The sequence below is a fragment of the Delphinus delphis genome, chromosome 1 (assembly GCF_949987515.2).
Source record: "Delphinus delphis chromosome 1, mDelDel1.2, whole genome shotgun sequence".
NCBI lineage: Eukaryota > Metazoa > Chordata > Mammalia > Artiodactyla > Delphinidae > Delphinus > Delphinus delphis.
The window spans coordinates 37,728,870-37,749,050 of record NC_082683.1 but is presented as its reverse complement, the minus strand read 5'-3'; the positions used below and the strand labels follow the sequence as shown (position 1 = coordinate 37,749,050).

General features: G+C 37.8%; 1 protein-coding gene across 1 annotated transcript in view; it reads left to right on the top strand.

Moving 5' to 3' along the window:
- The window catches only part of PIK3R3 (phosphoinositide-3-kinase regulatory subunit 3), an 82,108-nt gene that overhangs the window by 46,499 nt on the left and 15,428 nt on the right, over nt 1-20,181 (top strand). The window contains exons 2-6 of the mRNA XM_060004718.1: nt 936-1,044; nt 3,182-3,280; nt 11,288-11,468; nt 11,860-11,985; nt 19,887-20,029. Of these exons, the coding sequence (XP_059860701.1) occupies nt 936-1,044; nt 3,182-3,280; nt 11,288-11,468; nt 11,860-11,985; nt 19,887-20,029 (658 nt within the window). The remainder of the gene's footprint in view (nt 1-935; nt 1,045-3,181; nt 3,281-11,287; nt 11,469-11,859; nt 11,986-19,886; nt 20,030-20,181) is intronic.

The window sequence follows — 20,181 nt, the reverse complement described above, 5'->3', positions numbered from 1 at the left end:
TAAATCATAAAGTAGGGGGCAGATTGGGCCAGGACTGGAGAGGCAGGAAGGCCAGGGAGCCCCAGTGCGCCTGACAAAAGTGGGCATGCTCCAGATGGACAGTCTAATTACGACCATCATGGCAAACATTTTCACAAAGCTGTAAACTCTTCAAGGCCAGGGACGGTGGCTTACTCAAGTCTGTATCCCCACTTCTTAGCACTTTCTTGCGCATGATAGACATTTAATACGTATTTCTGCGAACCAGGGAACTGAGCTGAATCAGCTCACTGCTTTCAAAGCCATTTTGGGTGGTGTCTATTCATGCAATTCATTCACTCCTCTGCCTAAGGCAGGGATGACAAACAGACTTTATCTCACTCTGATGGACTGATAATGGATGCCTGGAAGCATGAATGACACAGATTTTGAGGGGACTTCCTTGGCAGTCCAGTGGTTAAGACTCCACGCTTCCACTGCAGGCGCACGGTTTCAATCACTGGTTGGGGAACTAAGATCCCCGCAGGCCGCGCGGTGGGGCAAAAAAAAAACTGCATAAAGAAAAAATGACGTGGATTTTGAGACCAATTCCTGGCATGGAGGAAAGGAGTGCCGCTCATTCACAATGCCACCTTGAAAGAATGGTGGCACAGACATTCTCTATTCCCCACCCCTGGTCTAGGAGAAGGGAATCCAACGAAAAGCTAGTACTTTATAAGAAGGAAGAAAACGCAAATAGCTCAAATATTTCATTTTTTCAGGCAATTATTAGTAGAGTTCTAAAAGGACTCTTTCTTTGGCTAATGTTTAACATTTAACATAAAATAACTCTTAATTTGATTTATAATTATTTGAATCTTAGTGTACATTGGTTAATGAGCTGTGTTTGACTGAGGAAATTAGAAAACAAATAATAATTTACATCTACAAAATAATAATATTCATTTCTCTTCTAGCTCTTCCACCAAAGCCACCTAAGCCAATGACTTCAGCCATTACAAATGGAATGAAGGACGGTTCTGTTTCTCTTCAGGATGCAGAATGGTACTGGGGGGATATTTCAAGGTAACTAGAAGGGTACTATAATTGAATGAAGTTTAAAAAAATAATTTTGAGATTATGAGTTAAAATAAAACATTTTTAATGCCCCACAAGTTGTCATTTAAAGATTACCATTTAAAAAATTGTTTAGGAGAACGTTTCAAATTTTCTAAACGCTTTTCTTCCCACAAAAAAAAGTGACAAGAAAATCTTTCAATTATGGCTGTGATTATTACTTTTAATACTGTATTGAGGATAGACTTCTGAATAAATGAAACCTATACATTTAGGATAGGTGCATGTGTTTTAGGACAAAAGATATTTATCTGTACTTAATTTTCCTTTTCTGTTTCTAAGGCAATGGTTCCACAATCTTTGCATGCACGAGAGTCATGGGGTAGGGTCCAGGAATCTGCATTTATAACCTCCCCAGGTGATTTTTATGCACCCTTCACACACCTCCTTTTGAGAAACAGGACTCTAGTATAGATTTGCTTTTTGGGTAAAATGTGGTTTTGGGAAGCTTTGAACTTACAGGAGGAAAAAATATATATGTATATATATTTTAAAATTTGAACATTGTATTTTCTTGTTTTTAAAAAGTCCTATCTATTTCTGCCAAGTCAGATTCCAGGTTGCTTCTATATTGCTCAATATGCTTGTCCTTCTCCTTCTCTTGTCTGTTCTCTCCCATTACAAAGTAGCACTCATTTCTTTTTTTTTCCTTATCATTTTAACCCTCTTTAAATATACAGTTCAGTGGCATAAAGTACATTCACATTATTGTTCAACCATCACCACCATCCGTCTCTGGAACTCTCATCTTCCCAAAGTGAAGCTCTGTACCAATTAAACACTAACTCCCCTTTCCTCCTGTTCTCCCCAGCCCCTGGCAAGCACCATCCTGCCTTCTCTTTCTATGAATTTGACTATTCTAGGTACCTCATATAAGTGGAACCATATAACATTTGTCCTTTTGTGTTTGGCTTATTTCACTTAGCATAATGTCTTCAAGGTTCATCCATGTTGTAGCGTGTGTCAGAATTTCCTTTTTAAGGCTGAATACTATTCCATTATATGTATATACCACATTTTTATTTATTCATTCATCTGGACATTTGGCTTTGGTGAATATTCGGATTGTTACAGCTTTGGGCTATTGTGAATAATGTTGCTGTGAACATTGGTGTATAAATGTTTGTTCAAGTTTCTGCTTTCAGTTCTTTGGGTGTATACCCAGAAGTGGAATTTCTGGGTCATATGGTAATTCCTTATTTAATTTTTTTTTTGTTGTTGTTGTTGTTGTATACGGGCCTCTCACTGTTGTGGCCTCTTGGGCTACAGAGCACAGGCTCCAGACGCACAGGCTCAGTGGCCATGGCTCACGGGCTCAGCCGCTCCGCGGCAGTGGGATCTTCCTGGACTGGGGCACGAACCCATGTCCCCTGCAACGGCAGGCAGACTCTCAACCACTGCGCCACCAGGGAAGCCCCTCCTTATTTAATTTTTTAAGGAAGACTTAATATATTTCATATTCAAATTGATCAGAAAATTTAAATTTTAGCAGTGTACAATAAAAGGATCTGTTATATTTAAATACTACATAATTTATATTTTAAGACCATGTGGTTCTATAATTCAAGTTTCTTTTATGCTCTGCCATTTTCTTTGAGTCTTCTAGTGTTGTTCCTTAAAGGCCTAAACCAGCTCTGCAGAAGGAATTTGTTATCAGTATAAATTCAAATTGGAGAATATTATATTAAAGGCTGTGAACTAAGTAAATTATCCACACTCTGATCTGACCCAGCTGCCACTGTTGCTTAAACTTAATCTTCTTTCTAAACAGCTGTTGTTTTTTTCTGAAACTCTACAAGTTCATACCTGCCTAAGGAAGCCCTAAAGGCTTAATGGAAACACTATTCCCTACAGACAGTTGAAACCTGGAAGAGTTCAAAAATCAAATACCCTTCCTTAGATTGCATAACACCAAAAATCAAAACAGAAAGAAATATCTACGGGGAGGAACTAAATGACCTCTGGCAGCCCCCATGATTCTATAACCTTAGACGTACCTACCTCCCAACTAGTCTTAGTGATAATATGTGAGAAGAAAAACCAACACTTACATTTTTTTCATTTTTCCTATAATTCTGTTCTTCAGGGAGGAGGTAAATGACAAATTACGGGACATGCCAGACGGTACCTTCTTGGTCAGAGATGCCTCAACAAAAATGCAGGGAGATTACACTTTGACTCTGCGGTGAGTATTTTTCAGCATTTTGGCTAGGGTTCTACTAGGGTTATTTATTTCTGGGTATACAAAGATTCCCGTATTTTATTTAAATCTTTACATACAAATTTTTTCATATTTTTATTTAATTTAGATACATAATTTTTAGTTTGGCTAACCGTCCTTTTTCTACACATTTAAATATTTAAATGTTATATTAAAAAGGCAACAGTTTTTATTTTTATGTAGCAATAAGACAGACAGGCTTAAAATCCCTAAATGTAATGAGTAAGAAATATACTGTTGACCTTATGAGTGAAGGAGAGGTCATGGGCACAGCCTAAGGTTATTAATGATGTGCTGGGAATCCACCCCTCCAATAACAGACTTCAGAGAGTTAAACTCAACATAGTTTAGGCTGATGAGGATATGTAGAAGATAAAGCAATTCTCAGCCTATATCATGCCATCCATGTGGGCGTATTAGAATCTCATAACGTGGATGTATCATTCTTTATATTTACAAAGATGGGATGTATATATATTTATTAAAAAACTTTATATATATGTATATATATATATATTTTTTTTTGCGGTACACGGGCCTCTCACCGTTGTGGCCTCTCCCGCCGCGGAGCATAGGCTCCGGATGCGCAGGCTCAGCGGCCATGGCTCACGGGCCCAGCCGCCCTGCGGCATGCGGGATCCTCCCGGACCGGGACACGAACCCGTGTCCCCTGCATCGGCAGGCGGACTCTCAACTACTGCGCCACCAGGGAAGCCCTATAGATATATTTTTAATTAATTAATTTTTGGCTATGTTGGATCTTTGTTGCTGTGCACGGACTTTCTCTAGTTGTGATGAGTGGGGGCTACTCTTCGTTGCGGTGCGCAGGCTTCTCATTGCGGTGGCTTCTCTTGTTATGGAGCATGGGCTCTAGGCACACAGGCTTTAGTAGTTGTGGCTCGCGGCCTCTAGAGCGCAGTCTTAATAGTTGTGATGCATGGGCTTTGTTGCTCTGTGGCATGTGGGATCTTCCCGGACCAGGGCTCGAGCCTGTGTCTCCTGCATTGGCAGGCGGATTCTTAACCACTGTGCCACCAGGGAAGCCCAGATGGGATGTATATTTAAATAGGTTAGGAATACTGTATTAGATATTTCCACATTCAGTTTTAACAATTAACATAGCCTAAGGGCAGTAAAGTCTTGTGATTTTTTTTTTTAAAGGAATATCTAAATAAAAGAATAATGATAACAATAGTGACAATAACCACTTCCTTGTACTAAGCATTTTACATTCAATATCTATTTATTTATCAAAACAACCTTATGGGGTAGGTATTATTAATATTTCCATTTTATAGATGAAGTAACTGAAGCTTAACTTTGTTAAGAAACTTGTCCTAAAGACACTTAGCTTATAAGTGGCAGAGGATGAGTTCAAATCCAGACTTATCTGTCTCTTTGTTGCCTTTCCAGCCTAGTATCTTTAGGAAAAATAATCCCATATTTTATGCTAGAAATTTGGGGTTTATATCAGTTTCTAGTAAAGACATTAATACCTTAGGACTTCAGTTGTGCTGAGGAATAATTAGTGTTCTACAGTGATTCATTCAACTTAATTTTTTCCCATTCCAGTCAGGCTTCTGTCTCTACTACTCTACACGGACAGCTAAACCAATGGCCACTTCTTTCTTACCTTACCTGACCTCTTAGCAGCATTAGTCATAGACACTTCTTCTTAGAAACAGTTTATTGTCTTGGCTGTTGTGACATCACCCTCTCCTAATTTCCTTCCTAACTCCTTTGCTCAATATCCCAGGGATCAGAATTGGGCCTCCTTTTCTCCATTCTCCCAAGGTGAGCTTGTCCTCTCCCATGGCTTTAATATACAGCTTCGTGGTGATGATTCATAAACCTTATCTCCAGCTCTGACCTCCTGAATTCCAGATGCATATATCCAGTTGCTACTTAGATAACTAGAGGACATACTAATTTTAATATAATCAAAGCAGAATTCTTGATTTCTAATGCATCTCCTCTACCCAGACTGTTTCTCTTCTAGTCTTTCCTTTTTTCAGAAGCAGAACCACGATCTCTACAGTTACTAGAACCACAAATCTTTTTTTTTCCTCCCTTTCCCTCAGCCTCACATCCAAGCCATCATTAAACGAGCCCTGCCAACTCTACCTCCAAATCTACATCCATAATCTCTTCACACTTCTCTACCATCCAAATCTAAGCCACCATCTTCTTGCTTATATTTCATAGTTACCTCCTAACAGATTTGGATATGTAGAAAGTTGGGAGAGAAGGTTTGCAGGATTAGGTAACAATAGGAACAAAGATATGAAGGTGAGGAACTATAGAGTCCTGTTCTGTGAGATGCAATCCCATTTGGCTAGAGGGTAACATTTGAAAAGAGGAAAAAGCAGTAGGGGATAGAAGGTTGGAAAAGGGTCATGTTGAAGAGGGCTTTGAATTCTAAAATTTGGAGTTTGTGTTTATTATCATAGGGAGGAGGGGGAACCATTTCATTTTTTAAAAAAGTTTATTTATTTTTGGCTGCGTTGGGTCTTTGTTGTTGCACGTGGGCTTTCTCCAGTTGCAGCCAGCAGGGCCATTCTTCGCTGCAGTGAGCAGGCTTCTCATTACAGTGGCTTCTCTTTGTTGCGGAGCATGGGCTCTAGGCACGTGGGCTTCAGTAGGTGTGGCACGTGGGGTCAGTAGGTGTGGTTTGCGGGCTCTACAGCACAGGGTCAGTAGTTGTGGCGCACGGGCTTAGATGCTTCGCAGCATGTGGGATCTTCCCAGACCAGGGCTTGAACCCCTGTCCCCCGCATCGGCAGGCAGATTCTTAACCACTGTGCCACCAGGGAAGTCCCCCATTTCATTTTTTAAATAGGGAAGTTATATGATCAGACCATATTTGAATAGAAAAAAATAAAAAAGGATAGAGACTAGTAAAGAGTTAAAAGGCTATTATTAATTGAGAGGGAATGATCATCCAGAATTAGATTTATTCTTTAATCATTTAATATTATTGAGTGCCCACATTGTTCTAGGAAAAGAAAATGATGGACAAGCCAGACATGGTCTCTTGTCTATAGTGTTTATATTTGGGAAGGGGTATTAGTGGGGGAGAGGGAGACAAAATAAACACATAAAAAAGAAATGAGGGAGTTCCCTGGCAGTCCAGTGGTTAGGACTTGGCATGGCCTTGGGTTCAATCCCTGGTTGGGGAACTAAGATCCCGCAAGCTGCGAGGCACAGCCAAAAAAGAAATGAGACTGAATCACTTTGTTGTACACCTGAAACTAACACAATATTGTAAATCAACTTAGTTCAATAAAAAAAAGAAAAGATAATTTCACAGTGTATGAAGTGCTATATAGGGAATACATAAGGTTATCTGATAACAGAATATGAGGAAAGGGAATTTCACATCGTTTTCAGGAGGACCTCTCTGAGGATATGACTTTGGAAAACTGAAGGATTAGAAAGAGCCATCCAGAAAAGTGTTCCAGGGAGAGGGAACAGAAAATGCAAAGACACTGATTTTGGAAAGATTTGGTGGATCCAATGAATGCAGAGACTGCTGTGCCTGGCTTCCAGTGTGAACCACAGAGTGGTAGGAGATGAAGTTGAAAGTGGAAAGAGCCCAGTGCAGAGAGCCTGATGAGCCATGGTAGGGAATTTGAAATTTATTTCTAAGTGCAAAAAAAATTAATAAAAGGTTTTAAGCAGGAAAATGACATGATTGAAAGATTAAATGAACTATTACGTAGGTTGGTGGCTCTAGGAATGGAGTTGAGGAATCAAAGTAAGAGGCAATGTGGAGCTAAGAGCTAAAAGAATTTGATAATAGAAAAGGTATGAGGTTGAGGAGGAGTTAAAAGTGACTGGTTTGACCCCTGCGGGGCTTAGAATGAATGTGCCATTTATAGAAATAGGAGAGCCAGGAGCAGTTGATTTTTAGCTGCTTCAGAACTTCCAGGTTAAAAAATATCTAGAATATGGCTAGAAATTTAGGTTTAATGCTTAGGAGAGAGTATAGGGCCAGAAAAAGATTCAGGTACCATCTATATAGAATAATTGGAATTTTAAAGAAAGAGTTTATTTTGGAAAAAATGGGTAGAGGCTGAAGGCAAATTTTTTTAGGGAATAACTGTGTTTAGCAGCAGGATGGAGGCAGAGAAAGAGCAGTCTAAGAGTTGAGAGAAAAGAGTAATGTCCTAGAGGTCATGGGAGTATGAAATATTAAGAAGGAAGTGGAGATGGAGGGAAGGAAGGGAGTAGGGAAATTTCAGTCACTGCAAAGAATCTGAGCCTGGGATAGAGGAAGTGAGCAGAGTCTGAATTTGGTGACCCTCAAATGAGAGGAATGAGAGTGAAGTCAGACTGCAGAGAGTAGGTGATGAGAAAGTAGAGGTTTTTCAATTCAGTAACCATTTAAAAAAATCAGCAAATAGTATTTATTATAGAAAATCTGGATAGTTAACAAATCTTTAGGAATCTGATATATGCCAGGCATTGGGCCAGGTGCTAGGATATAAGAAGGAATAGCATGATTCTTCTGTTCAAGAAGATTACAGTGAGGGAGAGGCATAATTAAAAATCCACCACCACAATTCCTTCATGTCTTTACTTCCCTCCTTCTCTGTTTAGGGTCCATGGTCCACTATTAAAGTTACCCTTGTGAATATATCCTCTCTCCAAACTTGCTCCTCTCTCCCTTCATAGTAGTCGTCTAACTATATTCCAACACTTGTTAAATTCAACTCTCCATCTAGTTTTTGCTTATACCTGGGCAGCTGAATGTGGAGAAAAATACATCATGCTGATTGGTCTCACATTAACTTTGTGACTGCTAATCTTAAGTGGGCATTTAGTACTGCCCAGCTGAATTTGCATTTCCGCAATCCATTTGCTCTCTCACTTTTCCTAGATGATAATTTCACATATTCTTTTTTTTCTCTTCAGATCAACAACCCACCTCCTTCCCTTTTAACAAGCTGCGTCCTGTTTCTCTGAGGACATGGAAGCAGTTAGAAGCCATAATTCCATCATGCTCCTGTTGCTATAGCTGTCAACATGAATGTAAATACTCTGCCTTTTTCCTGTTCCATTCATGTCCTTGTCCAAGATCCTGTTGTGGACTGGATCCCATCCCATCCCTCTAACCTACTCAAGGACATCACCCTAGGAATTATCTTGTCCTTTCTTTTGTATCAACAGTTTTTGTCTCTCTACTGAGCCGTTCCCATCAGTATATAAACATGCTATACTGTCTCTCACTTAGGAATAGTAAATAAAGAATACTCCCTTGACTCTCTTTCTCTTTCCAGCTATTTCCCTATTTCTCTGCTCCCATTTACAGCAGTATTCCTCAAGACAGTTCTCTATAGGCATTTCTTCTATCTCTTCTTTCATTCTCTTTAATCCATTCCAGTCAGGCTTCCACCCTTACCATTCCACTGAAACCATTTTGTCAAGATCACTTAGTGATTCTCTACTTTGCCAAGCCCCGAGATCATTTACCCAGTTGATTATTTCCTCTTTGTTGAAATGCTTTTTTTTAAAATTGCTTTTTTTGGATACCATTTACTTATTAATTCCCCTCTCTTGGTTTCCTTTGTCATCTCCCTGACCACTAAACATTGGTGTACCCCAGGACTTAGAACTCGGACCTTTTCTCTTATTCAACTATGTTCATCTTCAAATAACATCTATAGGCTGACAATTCCTGATTTTATACATCTAGCCCAGAACTTTCTCCTGAACTTTAGATTCTTCACATAGGCTGCAGGATCCTCTGCTCTTGGATGTTCACTAGGCATCTCAAATGTAACATGTCTAAAACAAAATTGTTTTTTCCTCTTTAAACGTGTTCCTTTTATATATCCTTCTTCACTCCAATAAATGACAGTTCCGTTCTGGCTACTTAAGATAAAAACCTTGAAATCATCTTTACCTTGTCTCTTTCTCTCATATCCATATCCAGGCCACAGCATATCCTGTCAGCTCTCTCTTCAACATATATTCAGAATCCCACCATTTCTCAGTGTCTCCACTGCTACTACCCTTGTCCAGGACACCATCATGTCTTGCCTAGATTATCTTTCCACTCTACCCCTTCCCACTTTGTATGGTCTCACCTCAACCTAGCAGTTAGAATGAGCCTTTTAAAACACAAAATAGATGATATCATTCTGCTCAGACCCTCTTGTGTTTCCCTGTCTTACTCAGCAAAATCCAAAGCCATTACGATGACCCATAGGCTATTAAATGATCTAAGCTCGTTTTATATCTTTTACTTTGTCTCCCACTACTCTTCTTTTTGCTCATTCAGCCCCAGCATCACTAGCCTCATTGCTGTGCCTGGAATATGCCAAGCTTTCTTCTACCTCAGGGGCTTTGCACTTGCCGTTCCCTCTGTCTGGAAAACTTCTCCCCCAGATATCTGCTATGCTAGCTCCCTCAATTCATTTAGGACTCTGCTAAATGTCACCTGAACAGAGTGGTTTTCCTTGTTTAACATGTATAAAATAGCAATCTCTCCACCCCCAGAATGATCTCTTCCCTTTACTCTGCTTTATTTTTTTTCCAAAGGACTTAATACCAGTTGATATATCTAGTTGTATATTTTATATGTTCTATCTTAATGAAAAATTCTTTATCCTCTTTATAAATATGGAGATACATTCCTCATGCTGCTAAATTGGAAGTTCTGTGAGAGCATGTACTATATCTGGCCTGCTTATCATTATGTCCACTGTGCCTCATACAGTTCCTGGCACATAGTAGATGTTCAATAAGTTTTTTTTGAATGAATGAGTGCTTTTTAGCTTTTCTCTAGCAGAAAGACCAGCTTGCATTTATTGTGGGTATATGTGTGGGTATATACACCTATAGAAACTGCATATGATTAGGTGGTCCTTCTAATGTACATTTTACAGGAATAGTTCTTCATCCATCTAAACAGTGACCTTCTGAGCATTAAATTTAAATCAATCCACAGATTCAAACCAATTGTGTTTGACCTTTCACAAATCCCAGTGGTTCATTTATCATGTGTAATGGCATGGCATAAAGAGATACAGAAGCATATTTTTTCCCCATTAAGTCTGCATTCTGCTATAAGAACAGTTGAGTGGGAATGGTGCAGTATTTTGCTATGATATAATGAATACATCTGCTCTGGTTTTAGATTATACCTTATGGGACTTGTAAAACATTGCCATTTTAAGCTTTGGTTATAAATTATCTTTTAAGGGACCATTGGATATGACTCAGTAAGCAAAAGTGGTCTAAACTATTCAAGCATCAGATTACATCCATCTAATATAAATGACTCTTCAAAAGCTGTACTTTGTAAAACAGTTGAATGACAGTTGAATCATTTACATATTGTGATAGCCTAAATAAATAGTCATTTCCAAGAATTATAAGCAAATATAAAAGAAAAAATAATGTAAGGTGCTAGATTAATTACTCAGTTATAAATCATTCGAGGAGCTTAATTATGTTTGTGCATTAACAATAAAACCTTGAGTGCTGTGTTGGTGTATGTGTGACAAATGGTTATCATCCCCCTTCATGTAGAGATTGCTTCTGCTTCCCTCCACAGACACACAACCACGTATCTTTAGATCCCAAAGAGATTGTCCCTGTTCTTCCTGATATAGAATTTAAATTTAAAAATTCATTCAGAAAATAAACAAAAGATACAATTTACTTGTGTTTTGATTTTTTTTAGTGATTATTTTTGCTAAATTTGTTGATACTGGAAGCTGTGTAAGTATGCTGACCTTTAGTAACCAAGATATTTTATAGACAAAAGAAATAGTTGTAAAAAAATATGATATTATGTATACTTCTACACACATAACATGTGCCTTTTTACCCATTCCAGTTTCATTAACATAGTAAAAACTTGTTTATAATGTAATACCAAGCTTTCATATCTCCATGTGAAAGTAGTACTTCAATAGAATGTTTTGGGAAAAAAATCTACAGTTGTTGTCTTGTTCACAGGAAGGGAGGCAATAATAAGCTAATAAAGATCTATCATCGAGATGGTAAATATGGCTTTTCTGATCCTCTGACATTTAATTCTGTGGTGGAGCTCATTAGCCACTATCATCATGAATCTCTTGCTCAGTACAATCCCAAACTTGATGTGAAGCTGATGTACCCAGTGTCCAGATATCAACAGGTATGATTACACAATTTTTTTTTGGCTGTGCTGTGCAGCATGCAAGATCTTAGTTCCCCCACCAGGGATCGAACCCGTGCCCCCTTCAGTGGAAGTGTGAAGTCTTAACCACTGGACCGCCAGGGAAGTCCCATGATTACACAAGCTCTTGATAGCTAATTGGCAAGTCATTATTTAACAACATCATTTGATTCTAACTTACCAGGCTTATCAGTTAGAAAAAAGAAGAAATTTAGACGTTTAAAATTTCCTACTTAAGATTTAAGATATTTTTAGAACTTATTTTGTGGCTACTACTCCTTAATAGCTTGTTGTATGTGTTTATTAACTTTATATAAAAATACTTCTGTTTATGTTTCCTATTCTTTATTTCTTTTGTTTACCTGTATAGGATCAGTTGGTAAAAGAAGATAACATTGATGCAGTAGGTAAAAAACTGCAAGAGTATCACTCTCAGTATCAGGAAAAGAGTAAAGAGTATGACAGGCTATATGAAGAATATACCAGAACATCCCAGGTTAGTATATTTTTGTTGTTTAGGCCAATAAGTATGCAATAAGTATTATAGTTATATCGGATTTTCTATAATTTTATAATTTTCTATAATTCACCTGACAATCTTTAGCTGTCTTAATATCTTTTTTTAATTTAAAAAGTTTTTAAATTTATTTTTTATTGATGTATAGTTGATTTACATATATAAATTCTTATATATATTTATATATAAAAATTATTTTTCAGATTCTTTTCCATTATAGGTTATTACAAGATATTGAATATAGTTCCCTGTGCTATACAGTAGGACCTTGTTGTTTAAGCTGTCTTAATATCTTTTTGTTTTTAATTGAAGTATCCTTGATTTACAATGTTGTGTTAGTTTCTGGTGTATAGCAAAGTGATTCAGTTATACATATGTATACATATTCTTTTTCATATTAATATCTTTTAATATCAAATAAACTGGTTTGAATAATACCAACTTATTATTGAATAAGTTTTCAATAGGGTATAAACACTGTGCTCCTATACATCTTTATTCCTCCCCCTTTATATTGTTACTACCACTGATTACATTTTTATACATTGCCAATTAGCATAGATTTATAATTATTGTTTTATGCATTTGTCCTTTAAATCATATAGGCTTTTATATTTACTTATCCAGTTACCTTTACCAGTATTCTTTATTTCTTCATTTAGCTTTTTTTTTTTTTTTAATATTTATTTGGCTGCATCAGGTCTTAGTTGCGGTACGCGGGATCTTTGTTGCCCCATGTGGGATCTTAGTTGCAGCACGTGGGATCTAGTTCCCTGACCAGGGATCAAACCCAGGCTCCCTGCACTGGGAACTCGGAGTCTTAGCCACTGGACCATCAGGGAAGTCCCTCTTCATGTAGCTTTGAGTTACTGTCTAGTGTCCTTTCATTTCACCCTGAAGGAGTCTCTTGAGCATTTCTTGTAGGGCAAGTCTAGTGGTAACAAACTCCTTCAACTTTTGTTTATCTGGGCATATCTTAATTCTCCTCCTTCATTCTTGAAGGACAGTACTGCTGGTTATAGAATTTTTGGTTGATGGTTTTTTTTTTTCTCTCAGGGCTTTAAATATGCCTACCCACTGCCTTCTGGCCTCTATGTTTCAGATGAGAAATCAGCTATTAATTTTATTGGGGGTCATTTGTATATGACAGGTTGCTTCTCTCTTGCTGCTTTCAAAATTCTCTCTTTGTGTTTTGACAATTTGACTATAATGTGAAATACTTGTTTTTTTTATATCTTTGTCTATAGTTTATAATTGTTAACTGTGAAGGGTATTCCAGTATTACTGTGCTTCATGGTACCTTGTTTTGACCCTAGAATTAATGTTCTTGATTTCTCAGCCCCAAAGCCCTTGATCTTATTTCTAAGCTAGTGTCTGTGGTGGGCAGTGTAAAGGTAGAGACTGCACCAGGAACCTCAGGACTGGAGGAGTTTATTAGGGAATATTGGCCTGTGAGGATTATAGGTTAGGTATGAGATATAGTGCTGATTGGGGAAAGGTGTGGGATTACAGTGGCCAGAATTGCCATAATGGTCCATTTTTCTATGTGAGATGTTTGATTTCATTTTATTTTCAGGTTTTCTTTTATTAGTTAATTAGTTATTCAGAATGATTTTAATAACTTTTTTTCCCTTTTCTGATACTTGTGTCTGTGGTGTGCCTGTGTGTGTATGCTTTTTTTTACACTGCAAATTTCAACTTTTCTGTATTCCTTTACCTCTTCTAGGTGCATTATCTGTGATGAGGCTAGTGTTTGAGTTAGAATGGGGAAAAAGTTACTGAGGAATCAACATATGTGGTCAACATTAGGGGATGGTGAAATTATCATACATATAATAGAAGGTTATACAGCTATTATAACCAGTTTTCAGAAATTATTTTAAAACTTCTTGATTTTTAAAAAGTGAAAAAGTTATGTAAATATATATGTTAAATTCAATATAAATGTTGCTGAATTCTATGAATTATATCACACAACATAAAAGTCCCCATTCCCCAGAGGCAACTGCTGTTATTAAGTACTTCTTAGGAATTCCTGATGACCTGAGAAATGCTAATGATGTAGTTTCAGGTAAAGGAGACAGCATTTAGAATTGTGTGTACATGATTTCAGCTGTGGGTGTACCTACTCACCTGAAGGGAGAAGACTTTATAAAAATATTCTGGGATGTTTTGGGGATAGAATTAGAGAGATTTGGGGACAATACAGTTAAAATAGAAAGAAGGAAATAATAAAAAAATAATATGCATGTATTATTCTATAACAAAAATGACATTTCTTCTTTTTAAAACAAAATGAACACTACCAAACGTAAAATAGATAGCTAGTGGGAAGCAGCCGCATAGCACAGGGAGATCAGCTCGGTGCTTTGTGACCACCTAGAGGGGTGAGATAGGGAGGGTGGGAGGGAGGGAGATGCAAGAGGGAAGAGATATGGGGACATATGTATATGTATAACTGATTCACTTTGTTATAAAGCAGAAACTAACACACCATTGTAAAGCAATTATACTCCAATAAAGATGTTAAAAAAAACAAAAAAAATGAAATGAAATTATTCTATAACCATCAAAAAGAATAAGGCAGTCTACTGATTTTGAGTGGTTTCTAAGACATATTAAGTAAAAAAAAAAAAAAGTGAGGTACAGAAAAATATATGTGGTAGAGAGAAGCCCGTGCGCTGCAACGGAAGATCCCACGTGCTGCAATGAAGATTCCGCTGGCAACTAAGACCCGATGCAGCCAAATAAATAAATAAATAAATAAATTATTTTAAAAAAGAAAAATATATGTGGTATACTGTCATTTATGGTTAAAAAAAGAATTTGGAAGGTGTTATATATTTATATGTACTCAGAATATCTCTGGTCAAAAACTGACATACTCTCTGGGGAAGGTAATTAAGGCAGTGAGGGTGCAGGAGTAGGGAACTTAATCTTTACTATTCTTTTGTATTGTTTGATTTATTTTTTTTCTCTGTGCATGTATTACCTTTTTAAAAAATATAAAATGAACTGAATTGGAATTTAGGAGATTTATTTTCTAATCCTGGTTATGTTAAAAACTAGTGATGTCCCATGAGAGACATCACTTGTCCATGCTTCAAGTTCCCATCTATAAGATGCAGATACTGGCAACTACAGCTATATTTGAGTGTGAATGTGTGTTTGTGAGAGACAGAGAGAGAGAGAGAGAGAGAGAGAGAGAGAGAATCAGGTATAAAAGGTTAGCACAACCATCCAAAAACATTTATTGAATACCTAGTCTAGGTATGAAACTATATTTGACTCTAGAAATACAGAGGGAGAGATGAGGCCCTATTTTGTAAAAGTGCAAAGTGCTCTGACAATATTTGTTAAATATAATGTGCATTAGTCAAAATAGCATACTTTAATCCCTTTCCTCTGCATCAAATAAAACTATGATGGGTTACTATAATTGTGTGTGTATATTTATTTAAAGGGCAACGTATAACACTATGTTTAATCTCACAAAAACATTGAGTAAAAGATTCAAAAGAATATATATATAATATGAGTGTATTCTGTAAGGTACAAAACCAAGCAAATGTTAACTTTTTAATTTTGGCTGTGAGCATAAAGTGGTAAAACCATAAAGAATAACAAGGAAATGATCATCATAAAGGGCAGGATAATGTTATCACCAAGGCAGGGAAGGTAGAGTGGGAAAAGGCAGGGAGTTGTGATCCAGAAAGCATACACAGGGAATTTCTGGGGTGCTGGTAGTGGATGTTCATTTTATAATAACTTGTTAAGCTGTGTATTTTTTATGTACTTTACTGTTATGTTATATCTCATGCTAAAAAATGATAAACATTAAAAGCCCATGGCTGTATGCAAAAACAATGTGAATATTTCTATAGATCAGAGGTGGAAGAGAAACCCACAATAAATAATCATAAATGGAACTTTTGGATCTGGAAATAAGCAGAGACAGCTGAGAGCTTGACCTCCCTGGTAGTTCCTTCTCAGTCTTCTTTGCTGATTTCTCCTCTTTGACCATTGTTCTGTTCTCCTTTCTGGATAGTCATTCACTCTCTGGTGTGATCTCAAAGAGTCTCATGGCCTTTACATACCACCTATATGTCAGTAACTCCCAAAATTCTATCTCTGGTTCTTCTGACTTCTTTTAACTCTAGACTTATATATTCAACTGCCTATTCAACAGCCCCACTTGGATGTTTAAGTAGATATCTCAAGCTTAACATATCCAAAATTGAACTCTGATATTCCACGTCAAGGCTGTTCTACCCTTTGCTTTCCCCATCTCAGTTGAGAATTATAATATTCTTCTTACTCAGGTCAAACGCCCTGAAGTCTCTTTCTTTTACATGTTGCGTCCAGTCCATCAGGCATTCCTGTTGACTTTACCTTTAGAATATACCCAGAATCCTACTCCTTCTCACCACATCCATTGCTAATACCTTGATCTAAGCCACTGTCAGTCATTTATCACAGAAACCTCCGAACTGGTCTTCTTGCCCTTATCTATACTCCCCTTGTCCTGGTCAGTTCTCAACATAGCAGCTAGGTGATACTTGTAAAACATAGGTAAGATCATAGCACTCCTTTGTTTGAGACCCACCTCTGGTTCCACGTTTTACATAGAGTGAAAGCCAGAGTTCTCTCTACAATGCCAGTATGATCTGTGTCCCTCTTTCTCTCTGACCTCATTTCTTATAACTCTCTTCCCCACTATACTCTAGCCACACTAGCCTCCTTGTGGCTCCGCGAATATACTAGACCTGCTGCCTATCTTTGAGTCTTTGCACCAGCCATTTCCTTGCCTGAAACACTTTCCCCTGAGATAGGCACCTGGCCAACCACCTCACCTCCTTCAAGGCTTTGCTCAAATGTTGTCATCTCAGCGAGGCTCACTTGACAACTTTATTTGAAATTCCAGCTCACATTTCACTTCTCCTTTCCTACTCTACTTTTCTTTTTCCGTAATACTTCTTACCTTCTAAAAAACTATGTAATTTATTTACTTGTTCTATTATTTATTGTCTGTATAACCCCCTAAACTATAAGTTCCAGGAGGGCAGAAATCTTTAAGTTTGTTTACTTACATATCCCAAATGCTTCAAATAATGCCTGGCGTATAGTTAGTGTTCAATTATTTGTTGAATGAATTTATGCAAGATAATGAACCAAAGCACTACACCCTTGTCAAGGGTGTGAAGTCAGACTCATGGTATGGACTGGAATCTTGGGGAGGGCTAACCCTCCTGTGAATGGAGGCAAGAAAAAATGGCCCCTATTGCATATGGCTTTGGTTTGTGTAGAGCTGCATTTCTGCTTTCTTGTCATGACTGGAGAAAGCAGAGAAGGCTCCACGTGCTGCACACATGCCCAGTAACATGGGGGCTTTAACAGCAGAATACGAGTTCTGGGCAGCTAAGAGACTGGGTTCTGGAATTGGAATCCCTAGTTGGGGAGCTGGGGATGGGGGTGGATGGAAGCAACCAAAAAAGCCACGAGGTCAAAGCTAGAAGAGGGCTAATTCCTCCGTGTGAGAATTGACAGCAACACCTGAGATGGGGCTGAGCGGAGAAGAGCCTTGGAGGCTTAATGCTTTGGGAGGTAGAGGAAGAGAGGGCGGGATCCAAAGGGATCCAGTGATTAGCAGTTTAGGAGATGTGCTGGGACAATGAGTGTTAAAGGGAGATTAAAGAATTGACCTCTGTTTGTGTCAGTGTTTCTAAGTGTTATAGACCTTCCCTGTTTTTTCTATGAAATCTTAGATACAATCTAGATTGCTTTAATGTAATCGAATTCTTCCCAGTGAATGGGAAGAGATGGTGTATCCTGAATCAGAGTTGGCACAGGGTGAGAATAGGCTGTATGTGGGGATATTTGGCATCCGGATTACGTATAATTAGGAGGCAAAGTGATAGGATTTAGCGATGGTTTGGGATTAGAGACAGAAATTCAGCAATGAGATCATTGGTGACCTTGGAAAGAGCAGTCTCTGTGGAATGGTGAGTACAGAAGCCAGAATAGGGCGAGTTGCAGTATGAATGAGAGATGAGGAAAGAGAGAGAACCCATATAAACAACTTTTTTAAGAAGCTTAACTGTGACTGGAAGAGAAATTAAGGTTAAGGAACTTTTTTTTTTCAAAGTGGTGTTACTAGAACTTGTGTGTATGCCGATGAGAAGGAACCTTAAACTGGGGGAGTGAATGCTGTAAGAGGGGCTAGTTGATGTGATGAGATGAAGTGCCTGAGAAAGGAAAAGGAGGTGAGACCCAGAGCACATGTAGGTAAAAGAGAAGAGAAGGAGAGCAGGTATAAATAAAGGTAGGGTTACAGCTTCGGCGGTAGGTGTAATGGCGTTGTTTGTGGGGGAGCTGCTGCTTTGGCAGCAGCACCAAATACTTTTTCCTTTGCTGCCCTACCTACCAACACACACAACAGTGTCAGTAAAGTCAAATTTTTGGTGTTTCCTTTGAAGATACAGGGCCAGAACTTTTAATAGGTAATTTCTAACCTTGCAAGGGAGCCACGACTATAATTTGAGAGTTGCAGAATTTGAGAGTTGCAGAATTTATAGCTAGATATTTAGATATGGGCATTACAATAAGTTTACAGTACTACTTGAGATAATGTATGATATAACCTCAGCTGTATGAAACATCACAAGGTTCTAGTGTCCCATATCTGCTAATCCCCTTATGTTCCAGCCCTACCGAGCAATTGCTGATCCCTAACATCCACTATTATTTCATGTATATGTCATGCCATGCCTTCTATGTGCAATGCTGAATTTTCTTCTCAGTTAAGACCTAGCTCAGATGTTGCCTCGTCCATGAAGTCTCTGTAAAGCAGTAAGTAACTTTATTGCCCCACTTTATTGCCTCTATCATGACATGAAACAAAACCTTATAAAAGTTCAGGAATCTATTTTGCCTGTATATTCTGAATCCTGGAGGGCAGGATTTTTTATGAATGTTTTATGAATCTCTTTAACACCAGGTGGTACTTTCTAAACAGTGGATTCTCAATAATCATTTGTTGAAATTAATCATTGCTACATAGTTGAATTATCCCATAAGCACCAAAACTTTTAAAATTGTAAACATTCAGGATTGCAATCTTTCTAGATCTTTACACATATTTCTTGATTTTCTAAAGTAAATTGAACAAAATTTAACCCTCTTTGAAGATTTTAGGAGAATCATGATTCAGAAGCTAAAGTGTACAAATATATTCAGAGCTCATTGGAATGCGGAGGACCACTTACCCTATGTGGTGAACAATGTGAACGGCTTAGCCTCCTGGGCTTCTGTTAGCCTCCTGGGCTTCCGTTTTGTGGAGTTTTTAGTTTTTCATATTATTCTGCATCTCGTTTTAGCAGCTATTCTTCCCCTTTGCATTTTCTGCTTCTAATTAGATTAATCTACTAATGAATCTGTTTAGAAAACGCCATGCTTTAGAAATGAAAGTAAGTATAAGTAGACTCTATAGGGCTCTTCTGGAAATAAGGCTTTGCATGTTGGTGCATGAACTCCTCTGCTCTGTCTCTTCACTCGTTCAGCACCTTTTGGGGGTCAGCACTACATTAGTTACAAAGGCAGAACTTTATCCTTGTCTTCAAGATGTTCAGGGTTAATCTCTCTTAGCAACTCAGAGGGCTTTCTGTGTTTCTCAGCTATATTTCAGGTAATAGTTATTTTTCTTTTATTTTAGGGTTTGAATGATGTATTTTATATACAAGTAATACGGGTAGAAGGGTTTGTTTTGGTCCCCTTAATTTGATATTATATGGAATTGTAACAAGAATTGTAAGATTTGTTTTAAGCCTAAGGTTACAAAAAATACAAAGATAATGAAGTGTGTGTGTTTTCTTTTTTTACAGGAAATACAGATGAAGAGGACTGCAATTGAAGCTTTTAATGAAACAATTAAAATATTTGAAGAGCAGTGTCATACACAAGAACAACATAGCAAAGAATATATTGAGCGATTTCGGAAAGAGGGGAATGAAAAGGAAATTGAACGGTAAATCTACCTAATACCTCCAAGTGCATCAGTGACCCGAGACATCTTTTCTTCTCCAATAATCTCTGACATGTCTGCTTTTACGCCCTCAAACTTGACAGTCCTGCCATATGGAATTACTTGCTGTTCCCACTAATGGCACCAAGCTGAAC